This window comes from Callospermophilus lateralis, chromosome 15, assembly GCF_048772815.1.
Source record: "Callospermophilus lateralis isolate mCalLat2 chromosome 15, mCalLat2.hap1, whole genome shotgun sequence".
Taxonomy (NCBI): domain Eukaryota; kingdom Metazoa; phylum Chordata; class Mammalia; order Rodentia; family Sciuridae; genus Callospermophilus; species Callospermophilus lateralis.
The window spans coordinates 21,966,543-21,979,464 of record NC_135319.1 but is presented as its reverse complement, the minus strand read 5'-3'; the positions used below and the strand labels follow the sequence as shown (position 1 = coordinate 21,979,464).

Below are 12,922 nucleotides of genomic sequence, written 5' to 3'. Positions count from 1 at the left end.
TTAGTTAATGAGATCAGTTTTGCACCTGGTGATATTATGAAATCCACCATCGCCTAAAGTATACAGAACTTTTACAAATTTTTTCAAGCCATTTTCTGACCATTTCCAACCACTTTTGTACAACCATAGTCATTCTTTTTGTTTTTAAGCAGTGGAATCTGTTGAGAGGTAAGAACAAATGCATTCCTTAGATGTAGTAATTTCTCCTTTTTCTTTTATTACAGGTTAAAACTGCTTATAAGTGTGCATGTGTCTTACGAGACACCATAAACCCATACCTTCTGCGGAGAATGAAGTCAGATGTCAAGATGAGCCTTTCTTTGCCAGATAAAAATGAACAGGTCTGTAAATATAGAATTTAACCAAATAGTCCTCAAGCACAGGTGTGCCTGCCCCTTCACTCTGATTTTCCTGTGTATAATAGATTAGGGGGGCTGGGAATGTGGCTCCAGCGGTAGCGTGCTTGCCTAGCATGCGTACGGCCCGGGTTCGATCCTCAGCACCACATACAAACAAAGATGTTGTGTCCGCCGAAAACTAAAAAATAAATATTAAAATTCTCTCTCTCTCTCTTTCAATAAATAAATAAATAAATAAATAAGGTTCAGAATGAAACAAAAATTTCCTCAGGAGATTGGTTCATGTGGATGTGTGGGTAAAGAGGGATTGCTGTATAGACCTGACATTTCCTTAAAAAAAAAAAAAAAAAAAAAAAGATTAGGCCAACAGGTGGGTCCTGTTGCTGCAAGGCAGGCTGGTCCTCATTTGCATGTGACACGTGTACCTCTGTGGCATCTGCCCTCAGTTAGACTCTTCCTCTGACCCATGGACTTTGTTTTCTCTCTCTTAACACATGGATTTCTTTAACTACTTTTCTTAAAAGCTTCATTTTCCTTAGGTCCCCAGTTCATTCATACTATACATTGTATTAGATGCCACCCATGTTTTCAGCATGATTCAAGTCTCTGGACACATTAGGTAGCAGGGCAAGTTATCATGGTTCTCACATTTATTCTTAATGTAGAGAGAGACTCACAAATAAGTATAGAAGATGGCAGGTGGTTGAGTATGGAGAAAATTGAATCTGGGCGAGGAGATGGGGAGTGCTAGGGGCAAGGGTTTAGGCTTTTTATGAGATAGTCTGAGAAGATCTCTGATCCAATGGCATTTGAGCAGAGACCTACAGAAGGTATGCGAGTGAGTTGTATGGGAGTTGAAGAAAGACTATTCCTAGGGGTAGACTGGAGCAGCGCATTGGTACTCTTGAGGACCAGTAGGGAAGCCAGTGTGACCAAAGGAGCAAGGATAAGAACCACAGGGAGGAAGCCAGACTACTGGCTAGAGGCCAGATGTCAAGGGCCTGCTAGTCATGGGGAAAACTGTAGATTTTACTTTTTGCAAGGTGGAAAGTCATAGGATTATACTGAGCGAAGGATTGATGTCATTGACTTGGTGTCAAAAGAATCGTCCTTCTAAATTCCATCCTGGTATTCTGTAATCTTAAAAGATGATTGTACCTCTGCTTGGCACCTATAAATGCATTATAGATGTTGGATGTTTAAACTGAATAGGACTTTTGACTTCTTTCATCAAGGCTACCTTTCCTTTCATTCTTGCCTCTTCTCTTCCCACCACACTTATCTCTACTTTTAGCCTTTTATCTTCACATTCTCTAAACATTCTCCCCTTGTAGCCAAGTTCCCAAACTACTGTTGTCTGAGCTGGTTAATTCCAAGTCAGTCACTGCTGTAACATTTTATTTGTCCTTTTTCATTCTTACTCTCTTCTGTTTCACACCCATGACTTTGGTCATAAACTGGTGCAGTTGATGTCTGACAAGCTTCCCACCCAACAAGACTTCCTGCTCCATGCAGTATTTCCCATTGTTGCTGGATTAATTTTGCCCAAGGTTATTCCTGTCAACATACCTTCACTGTTCCTTCCCCATCACCGGTTTAAGATCACCAATTTGATTTATTCACACCATTTATTTTCACTATGGAATCTCAACTGTGTTTACTATGCTATAGCCAAACGAATCACTTTCTGCTTTTTCAACATGTGTCTCTCTTCTTCGCTTTTAAGTCCCCTCCACCTGAAGATTCTGACACACTCACTCCACCCTCCAGAAAACACAAGCAGATAAGTTTCTTTATTAAGATCCTCCAAAGGGGCTAGAGTTGTGGCTCAGTGGTAGAGCACTTGCCTAGCATGTGTGAGGCGCTAGGTTTGATCCTCAGCACTACATAAAAATAAATAAATAAAATAAAGGTATTGTGTCCATCTACAACTAAAAGTATTTAAAAAAAAAAAACAAGTGTATGATTGCACAAATGGTGTGACTCCACATCAGGTACAACCAAGAAATGAAAAGTAGTGCTCCATTTGTATAAAAAATAATTAATTAAGCAGCAACCACAAAAAAGATCCTCTTAGTCTCTCTACTAGACTGGAAACTCCTGGAAATCTGACTCTGTGTAACCATCTGAAAATCCCTTGTAAAAAATATTACAGTGATTCCTAGGTGCTAAGCACCTGCAAACTATTGGTTTAGTTTTCTTTGTGTTTTAGAGGAAGGGCTTTTTTTCTGTTGTCCTTGAAATTAAGACTGAAATACAAATGTAAGAAATTGAGAATTGTAAACCCTGAGGTTAATATTTTAGAAAGACTACTCATGCCACAAATGAAAGTTTTTTGAGAGAAAGAAAGTAGAAGCAGAAGGATAAGTTAATGAGATCTTCCAAAATCTTTGGAGAGAAAATGTGGCTTGGACCGGTAGAAAGTTGGAGCTGACAGAAGGTACTTGAAGGGCCCAGTGATGTCCAGATTTCCCCCTTAGGATGCTGGGATATATCTATTGCTATAGAGGCTTCAGAAGGACATGACTGACAGGTTTAATTTATGATGCATGTGAAGTGCCTATGCAAACACTCCCTTGCCCAAAAGGCTGTTGCAAATGAGTCTAGAGGTTTGAGGAGGATCTTAGGATGTAACTAACACCTATGAGTTAGGAACGTGCTAAACAGGGATTGGTTTGCCCGTGGAATAGGTGGAGAATGAGAAAAGACAAGCAGCCCAGAGGAGCACTAACACCTAAGAAAAGGGTAAAAGAAAAGAAGCTGGCTAGGAAGATAGGGAAGCCCAGGAAGACAGGTAAGAAGTGGGTTAGGAGGAGTGCAGAACAACAGGGTGAATGGACTGAACTGGAAAGAACCTGATGATTTTGGCATCTCTGAAGTCATTAGTGACAGACACATAGGAACAAAATCAGTGGCATCAGTCGGGGTGCCCATCAGACTTGCTATCTGCAGAAACACCTAGGTGAAACAGTGGAATGGAAGTAAGGATTATCCCCTATTATTTCAGGAAGTTTCCTCCCTTTTTTAGAGTATCCAGTGGTCATGGTTTTCAGATATGGTGCAAAGGTTGAGGAGTTAAGATTGATCCTTTATTGGATTGTGTTCCTCTGGAATAAGGAAAACTAAGGTGAGGTAGATGCAGAAGTAGAAACATTTTAGGGAGTGGAAACTAGGGAATTCTGCCGATTCTGGTGGCTTCAGGTTTGATTTTTATCATTTTGTTTTTATATGATTGCTTTTAAATAGAAGTTGAGACAACGGTGGCTGAAGTGGAGTAGCTTGGGGAAATGAGTGTTGGCACAACAGTTCTCATGCTGCACTGGGCTTTAGGAAGGTACTGGGCAGGTTGTGTGTGGAGGCGTTCTCTGAAACAAGGAAGTGGCAAGCTGCACAGGATGGGAGATGGTGCTAGATATTGACCATAAAAAGTCGAGAAGGCAGGTGGGAGAGTGGATCTGCCTCTGGGAAATTCATATGGCAAGTGCAGTAGGTTGAAAAGAGCCCATACTGGTGACACAGGGTAGCTGTCTGGCCACACAAGGGTATATGACTGGCCACAGAAGAAAGTCAAGCCTTGAGGTGATGGTGGTGAATTTAGAGAAAGAGAAAGGTTGAGAGATAGGAAGTCCATGAACCCAATGGCATGGAGTAATTGACCTCAGAGATGAGTCTAATTAACTTATGAACTTCAGGAAAAGAGGAATTCTAGGTGAGGTGAAGGTCCCTGTCAGGTCTGCTGAGCAGAGTGCGCATAAGGGGCATGGAAGGTGGAGTAGTCTGGGCACGTTGAGGCCAGGAATGGTCTGTACTTGGATCCTGAATTTGGCCTGTGAACAGGAAGCTAGTCTTTACGGACTGTTGGGGTAATAGGGCAGGGACCAGGAGATAGGTAGATACAAAAATGGAGAAATGGTCTTTGTTCAACAATGAGAGGTATCATCATTTTTTGTTGTTTTAGTAAGTAGCATTGTTAAAATTGCCCATGTTGTATTCTTTTGATTAGGGAACCAAATACTTATGTTGTAATATTTTAATTACTTTATTCTAATAATTTTTTTTAATTATACTTTCTTTGTTTTTTCCCCTGTAGGTCTTATTTTGCCGTCTTACAGATGAGCAGCAGAAAGTCTACCAGAATTTCATTGATTCCAAAGAAGTTTACAGGATTCTCAATGGAGAGATGCAGGTCAGCCATAGAACTGAAGCTGTATAACTTGTGTATGAGAAGAGGTGGGGGAGAAAAGGAAACTGGTGTCTAGAATGTGTCAGGATTTCTATATCATGTCTTCTCAGTTGATTTGTTGGTGAGCTGTGGGGAAGTATGAAGTCAGAGATCTAGCATGAAGATAGTAAAGTGCAAAGGAGGGAGGTCACTAGTGGGAGATTGGTAGCCATGAGCTATGGAGCTGGAACCCAACTGTGGGTGTGACCACGAGGCCAACAGTTCCTGTGGCTCTCAAGGGTCTCACCTAGCAGGTAGATGAGTGTCAGGTACATTGCTGGGTTGTCCTGGGAATGATGGCAGAAATTATATATAATGAGAGGATTATGAGGATTCATAATTTTCATCAGTTTCTTAAGGGAGTCCTGAACCCTAATAAACAAGAATCACTTCCAGGTTAGAAAGAAATATAATTCTGGTTTAAATGTCTCTGGTTCTAATTCTCATCATCCCCTTTTTGTGTGAAAAGAATTTATGGGCTGGGATTGTGGCTCAGCGGTAGAGTGCTCTCCTAGCATGCGCAGGGCCCTGGGTTTGATCCTCAGCACCACATAATAATAAAAAAACAAAGATGTTGTGTCCACCGAAAACTAAAAAATAAACATTAAAATTTTTTCTTTTTCTCTCTCTCTCTTAAAAAAAAAAAAAAGGAAAAGAAAAAGAATTTATGTCACTCTATTCCTTCCAAAACTCCAAAAACTCCTGTGGTTGTCCAGAATTCAGAAGTAGATAATGTCTTCTTAGAAAAAAACAAAATAACAACAATGGAAAAACATTATATAACTAAATGAATGTGCTAGAATTTAGCTCTCTGGAACATGTTCCCATGGTGGACTGTCCCTGGGAACTTTTTAAATAAGAATGTGCTGCTGAGATTGTATGCTGGAAGCTAGTATCTAAATGCTATTTAGATGGCATGTGTTTCTGCTGGGTTAGGAATTTTCTGTGACCCTTTGAAAACATTTTGGTGAGAATTTTGACTAAATTTCAAGCCTTGAAGAAGTGAAAGAATACATTAAATTTGTGTATGTTCCATTTCATCTCTACTGCAATACTGTTGTATTTGAATCCAACCCTGTGGTCTAGTGGAAGAATAGCTAAGTATTGGCATCTGCAATGATGAGGTTTTCAGGGACTGGGGCTCCCATGCAGAATATAGGGAAATAGCCCCAGAGTGCTGGTGTGAGTGGACACATTGAGGAAAAATCATTTTTACACATTTTTTCTACAATAACATTGTAACTATAGATAGCACTAAGTGCTCACATACATATATGTGGTTATATGTATGTTAAATAAGTAGGTGCAGAATATAATCAGCATTTAGTCTAAAGCTGTAGGGCTTTAGACTAAACTGTACCCCTTCTTTGTGTATACCCTGTGAATTTTGTCTTATTGATTTGATATATAAGATTCCTAAGGCTGAGGATGCTCACTCTGCTTGCTGTCATCCTGAGCAAGAGCCATTTCTGCGAGGTGCTTTCAAAACAAGCCTTAGGAATCCAGGTTTAAGAATACAGACCTTTCTGTATCCTTTAATCCATGCTGAGCTTTGAAGTCATGGTCCTTGTCCTGTCCCATTGGACTAGTGATGTGTGTGGATCGAGATGAATGCAGGCAGTGTGGCTGCCTGTGTTCATAGTATCTGAGTGCTTGTGCTTCCAGATTCAGTAGTTTCTTTCATTCTTTTAACTACATCTGTTTCTTACTTCATCAGTCACTGATATATATAAAGGCTTCTAAATCATTCACATTTCTTCAGCTCTTAAATCTCCCCTTCACTTCTTCATGTGCCTCCAAGATCAAAATGATAGATAGAGAATGCAAGCCACACCTGTAAGTTTCAATTACATTACAAAGGTAAATAGATAAATAGAAAATTAATGTTGATTGTGTATTTTATTTAACCTAATATATCTAAAATATCATTTTAATGTATAATCAAAGTTTCAGAATGATTAATGAGATATGTTACTCTTCTTTTTTTGTATTAAGTTTCTGAAATTGGGCATATATTCTGCATTTGCAGCACATCTCAATTCAGACTAGCCACACTTAATGTGCTTCATAGCCTCATGTGGCTAGTGGCTACTCTGTCAGACAGTGCAGGACAAGAGGAAGAAAAATGAGTTAGAGATGGCTCTTTGAGAGTTTTCACAGTATTTCTGATTTGTTCAGATCTTTTATTTGCTTGTGTAACTGTTTGGGGGTTTAAACTGTCATCCCTTTGATTATTCACTTAATTTATTAGCTCTTTTTTTCTTTTTGGTACTGGGGATTAAACCCAGGAGTGCTTAACCATTGAGCCAATTCCCAGCTCTTTTTATTTTTTATCTTGAGATAGGGTCTCCCTGAGTTGTGTAGGGCCTTGCAAAGTTGCTGAGGCTGGCCTTGAATTTGTAATCATACTATCTCAGTTTCCCACACTGCTGGGATTACAGGTGTGTGCCGCCACACCCAGCTGATATCTCTTTTTCTACTTGAGCTCTCATACTAATGAATTTTATTTGAGTCACACTCTGAAATCTGTGAGAAGGCCTGTTCTTGCTGTTTTGTTAATGTCCTCAGGCACGGGCTGAGGCAGGGGTTAGGGAATACTTACCCCAGCCTCTTATACTTTTCTGTTGCATGAACCTTTCTTCATATCCTTCTCATTTGTGCATTTGTCATGCAGATTCATTTTCTTTTTTTAGTTATAAGTGGACACAATATCTTTATTTTATTTGTATGTGGTGCTGAGGATCGAATCCAGTGCCTCATGCATGCTAGGCAAGTGCTGTACCTTTGATCCACAACTCCAGCCCCAGATTCATTTTCTGATGTAGTAATAATATACAGGTAAATGAAACTTCAGCCTCTGACTCACACATTCAACTGCAGAATTTCATTGAGTTGCTTAGGAATGTAATATTTAAATATATCTGATAGTTAACATGACTGATTTCTCTAAATTTAGATTGGTATGATATTTCAGATTTTTATTTTTAAGGAGTCAGTTTTTATATAAAGATTACAATGCAGTTAACCACATACCATTTTTTACTAGTAAAGAAAGTAAATTATCAGCAGTTGAATATGACCCCTGTAGACATGTTCAGTCCAATAGAATTGTTTTGTTTCCAGAGAATTGCCCTATCAGGGAAAGAAGATGAGCAAAAGTTAATGTCTTCCAGCTCCTAATAATGCAATTAGGGAAGAAAATAAGAAGCTAGTAAAGAATGATTTTTTTTAATCCATGGCACATATGGAATAGCCTCCTTCCCTTCCTTCTTTCCTGAATATTATTTTTACATGGGTAATCTGAGTGCACATATATTCTTTTGTATCACAGATTTTCTCTGGACTTATAGCCCTAAGAAAAATCTGCAATCACCCTGATCTCTTTTCTGGAGGTCCCAAGAATCTCAGAGGTCTTCCAGATGATGAACTAGAAGAAAATCAGTTTGGATACTGGAAACGTTCTGGGAAAATGATTGTTGTTGAGTCTTTGTTGAAAATATGGCAAAAGCAGGGTCAGCGAGTGTTGCTGTTTTCTCAGTCAAGACAGGTGAGTGAAAGAGAGAAGTTCTATCTGTTCTTCATATAAGAAAGAAGTCTGTTCTTCATGCCTTAAAAATAGGATATAATCATCATGCACAGTTGCACATGCCTATAATCCCAGTGACTCAGGAGGCCGAGATAGTAAGATCGTAAGTTTGAGGCCAACCTCAGCAACTTAGGGTCTCACTTATTTGCTGAGGGTTGTGCTATCTCAAAATGAAAAGGGCTGTGGACATAATTCAGTGGTTAAGCAACCCTGGATTTATTCCCCAATACAAAAAAGAAAAAAAGAGGGGGTGGTGGTGGTGGTATATAATAAATTAAAATGCTTCTAAAGCAAGTCTGCCACTGTTGTTAAGATGGCAGCCTGCAGTTTGGCTCTTTCTCTAGAAATGGCATCTAGAATTGTTTTGTTGTTATTGTTGTTGCTGCTTTTTGTTCTAGGGATTGAACCCAGTGGTGCTTAACCACTGAGTCACATCCCCAGTCCTTATTTATTTAGAGACAGGGTCTTCCTAAGTTGCTTAGGGCCTTGCTAAGTTTCTGAGACTGGCTTTGAACTCAAGATCCTCCTACCTCAGCCTCCTGAACCACTGGGATTACAGGCGTGCACCACTGTACCTGACTAGAGTTGGTTTACAAAAAAAAAGATGTGATTCTGGTATTAAGGTGAGTTTGGGCCTGAGGTAGGGCTACTTAAAAAGTTTTAAGAACTAATCCCAAGGAAATAGGCCCATTGGGGAAGATATGGCTATTTATACAGGTTGAGAAAGACTCACCAGGATGTATATCTTATTCGCATGCTCTTTTCCTCCCATCAAACAGATGTTACACATACTAGAAGTGTTCCTGAGAAGCCAGAAGTATTCCTATCTCAAGATGGATGGAAGCACTACCATAGCATCAAGACAACCATTGATTACAAAATACAATGAGGTAACAAGGAGTTAAACTGTGCTGCTATGTGTAGAGGGACAAGAGTGAATACATCCACAGCCACCTGAGCAGTGTTTATGTTTCCTAGGGCTGGGTAGCTGCTGAAGGGAGATGTTGTGCTTCTGTACACTTCAGGATCTTTGGGAAGTGGGATATGCATGTACTTAAAAAATGTCCTTCTTGAAAACCCAGTTTTTTGGTTTTTTTTAAGATGGACACAATATCTTTATTTATTTTATTTTTTTTTTGTATGTGGTGTTGAGGATCGAACCCAGTACCTTGTGAGGCAAGCACTCTACTGTTGAGCTATAATGCCAGCCCCGAAAACCCAGTTTTTAAATGTTACTAATATAATTAGTTGAGTAGGAATTATGAGGTGAGCCTGGTTCACCAAAGGTCTCTGGGATGTCACCATTCCTCATACTGGGAATAGCCTAGTTGTCCACATATAGAATATGTGTGGGCAGAAACAAAAAGCTGTAGCTAGTCTCAGATGTGTCTGCTAAGTGCCATGTGTCTTTCCTGTAGGACACGTCCATCTTCGTGTTTCTTTTGACCACGAGGGTTGGTGGCATAGGAGTCAATCTGACTGGGGCCAACAGAGTCATCATCTATGATCCTGACTGGAACCCAAGCACTGATACACAGGTCTGTCTTTTACTTTAAAACCAAAATGTGTTAGTAGAAATGGAGTTTCTCGGTTAGCATTGTGATCATTCTTTAATGTTCTAATTGATTCACAGTCCAAATTTTGGTAGTTTCCTGTTCTTTTACATGAATGAACACATCCTTTAGGGTTCCATAGGCAGAGGAGTTTTCAGCAGTTTACCACAGCATCCATTTCTAGATATGGAGTAAAAAGAGCACAAGCAGAGTTAGGATATTTTTCAGATCTAGATGTCTTGGTTCAGTTTTTGTCAACTGACTGTTCATGTCCTTTAAAAGGCCTTAGGTGCCTGTGGCCTCATTAGCCAAAATTTTATCTCAGAGAGTGAAAGCACTGACCAGCTATCTTTGTTTCTAATCAGCACTTGCAGGGGAAGGGTCCTCATTAAGATCTCTCTCTCTGCTGCAGGCCCGAGAGCGAGCATGGAGGATAGGCCAGAAGAAGCAGGTGACTGTGTATAGGCTTCTGATGGCAGGCACAATTGAAGAGAAGATTTACCATCGGTTGGTATAGATGGCTGCCCAAGTTTTGACTGTGCACCCAGAGTTTTGAGCAGGGAGTATTTTTTAAGTGTTGTTTTAAAAATAAAATAATTGCTATAACTTAAAGGATATAGTTTTTCTTCTATTGTGATTTTTTCTTTGACATAGCATAGATGGCTTAATGGTGAGTTTTCAAAAATGTCTTCAAATTTGATCATCTTATTCTACTTCAAAGTCCACTTATGTGTAAACTTGATAATCTTATCTGAGAGAACTGTTTCTACCTGCTATAGTATTCAACTTTTGGAGGTGGGGGTTTATGGAATTAAACTCAAGGGCATTTGACCACTGAGCCACATCCCCAGCCCCATTTTGTATTTTTATTTAGAGACAGGGTCTCACTGAATTGCTTAATGCCTCACTTTTTCTGAGGCCGGTTTTGAACTTCCAATCCTCCTGTCTCAGCCTTTCGAGACGCTGGAATTAAAGGCGTGTGCCACTGTGCCCTGCAATATTCCACTTTCTTTTAGGAAATTGTGAAAAGTGGCAGAGTTGAAGTTAACATTGGCATTTTCACATGCCTTTCAGGTGTGATCAGCATAGTCTTGGGCTCAGATGCCTCTTGGAGAGAGGTTGATGGAACATCTGTTTCTTTCTCTATCTTTCTTTAGAATGCAGGGATTTTCAGCAATGATAAATTCAGCAGTCCAGACTTTGCCACCCACTGGAGAGTTCATTCTTATGTGCTATACCCCAGTTGCTAAGGGAAAGCTACTACTCTCCACTGTGCCCTGGATTATTCCTAGAATGTTCCATGTCCTTAAGTCCTATTGTGGAGGATTGGAGATGATTTTGTGAGAAGAGAGGTTTAACTTGGGGGAACAGTGCTGCTTTCTCGAGATGACTGTAAGAGGGACAATGGTATGGGGCTTTGGCAAAGAGTGTGGATCAGCAAGTGGGAACTGACAGGGCAGGTCAGAGTCAGGACTTTGCAAAACCGAGGTCAGTTTCCTGAACCCATCATAGGAAGGTCAGAGCAGGGCAGGAGATGGGACCTTTGGTCCATGAATCAGGGAGACCCTTGCAGCTTTGAGAAGCTTTTAGCTGCATGAATGTGTATGAAAAATATTGTTTGAAATGTTTTGAGGTGGGCTGGGGAATGTGGCTCAAGTGGTAGCGCGCTCGCCTGGCATGCGTGCGGCCCGGGTTCGATCCTCAGCACCACATACAAACAAAGATGTTGTGTCCGCCAAATACTAAAAAATAAATATTAAAATTCTCTCTCTCCCTCTCTCTTTAAAAAAAAAAAAAAAGAAATGTTTTGAGGTTGTAAAAGCTCATTTTAATAAGGTATTCTTTCAAATCTAAATTCTATGAAACATGGAAGATCAACTGATATATACATCCAGAACTATAATTTTATAAGACTGAAAGTTTTGGGGATGATTTAGGCATTTATACAGATGCAGTTATATCTCATGTTGTTTTATAACTGAAGTTTCGAAGTGTATCTAACATTATTTCATACTAGCATAATTTTTATCTTTATAGACAAATCTTCAAGCAGTTTTTGACAAACAGAGTACTAAAAGATCCAAAACAAAGGCGGTTCTTCAAATCGAATGATCTTTATGAGCTGTTTACTCTGACTAGTCCTGATGCATCACAGAGCACTGAAACTAGTGCTATTTTTGCAGGTATTACATAAAGTCATTTAATTCAGAATTATCAATTTTATATGAATAATGTAATGTAACATTAGTGTTGTTTTCTCTCTTTAAAGGAACTGGTTCAGATGTTCAGACACCCAAATGCCATTTAAAAAAAAAGATTCCATCAGCCTTTGGAACAGATAGTGGAATTCCAAAATGCAGAAAATTTCCTGATTCTGATACATCTATAAACGATGCCTTATTGACTGAAGAGAAATCTAAGGCAACAGAAACTAAAGGAAATACAGAAACTTCTACTGAAAATAATCCTTTAAAAAGTAACCCTCATAGAAATGGGAACGTAACTAGCAGTGATGGGCTTGGAGAAGAGACAAAAGCAGTGTCTGGACGGGAGGAGCCAATAGTGATTAGTGGAAATAGGGACTGTTCAGATTCTGCAAGCATTGGTGGAAAATCCCAGCCATCTGGTGAAGAAAGCACCGATGAAAAGCAAAGTCCTTCTTATAAAGGAGAAAGCTCCCAGGTTCAGTCAGAACGTCTTAAGAAGAATGAACAAATTGAAAGTCATTTTTATAAGCACAAGTCAAAAACAAAACATCATAATGTGTCAGAAGAAGAGATCTCAGAAAAACATCTGCGGCAGCAGCCAAAGGCCAAAAACTCTAAGCATTGTAAAGATGCCAAGTTTGAAGGAATTCGAGTCCCACACCTGGTGAAGAAAAGGCAGTACCACAAACGAGACACTGAGCCTGCGAGTGAGGCCCAGGAACGGAGCAGTGATGATTATGTTTTGGAAAAGCTTTTCAAAAAATCAGGTAATACTTTAGATACATTTACCAACAGGTGCTAGGAACAGAGAACAAGGAGCCATTTTTAGTGTGGCATCCTTTAACTGATGATACAGAGGGGGGTCATAACCAGAGATGTTTTCCTTCTAAAATTTAGATTTCAATTGTATTGACATTCTGAAAATTATATTTACCCCCTTTTCTGAAGAACTGGAGGAGTTTGAAACTTTGGGAAACAAATAACCACTCACAGGC

The 12,922-nt window shown here is 39.6% G+C and overlaps 1 protein-coding gene across 1 annotated transcript in view; it reads left to right on the top strand.

Annotated features, from left to right (window-relative positions):
• Nucleotides 1–12,922, top strand: part of Ercc6 (ERCC excision repair 6, chromatin remodeling factor) — a 79,947-nt gene that overhangs the window by 56,255 nt on the left and 10,770 nt on the right. Inside the window, exons 11-18 of the mRNA XM_076834268.1 lie at nt 225–341; nt 4,450–4,545; nt 7,913–8,128; nt 8,947–9,057; nt 9,586–9,705; nt 10,133–10,227; nt 11,758–11,903; nt 11,990–12,694. Of these exons, the coding sequence (XP_076690383.1) occupies nt 225–341; nt 4,450–4,545; nt 7,913–8,128; nt 8,947–9,057; nt 9,586–9,705; nt 10,133–10,227; nt 11,758–11,903; nt 11,990–12,694 (1,606 nt within the window). The remainder of the gene's footprint in view (nt 1–224; nt 342–4,449; nt 4,546–7,912; nt 8,129–8,946; nt 9,058–9,585; nt 9,706–10,132; nt 10,228–11,757; nt 11,904–11,989; nt 12,695–12,922) is intronic.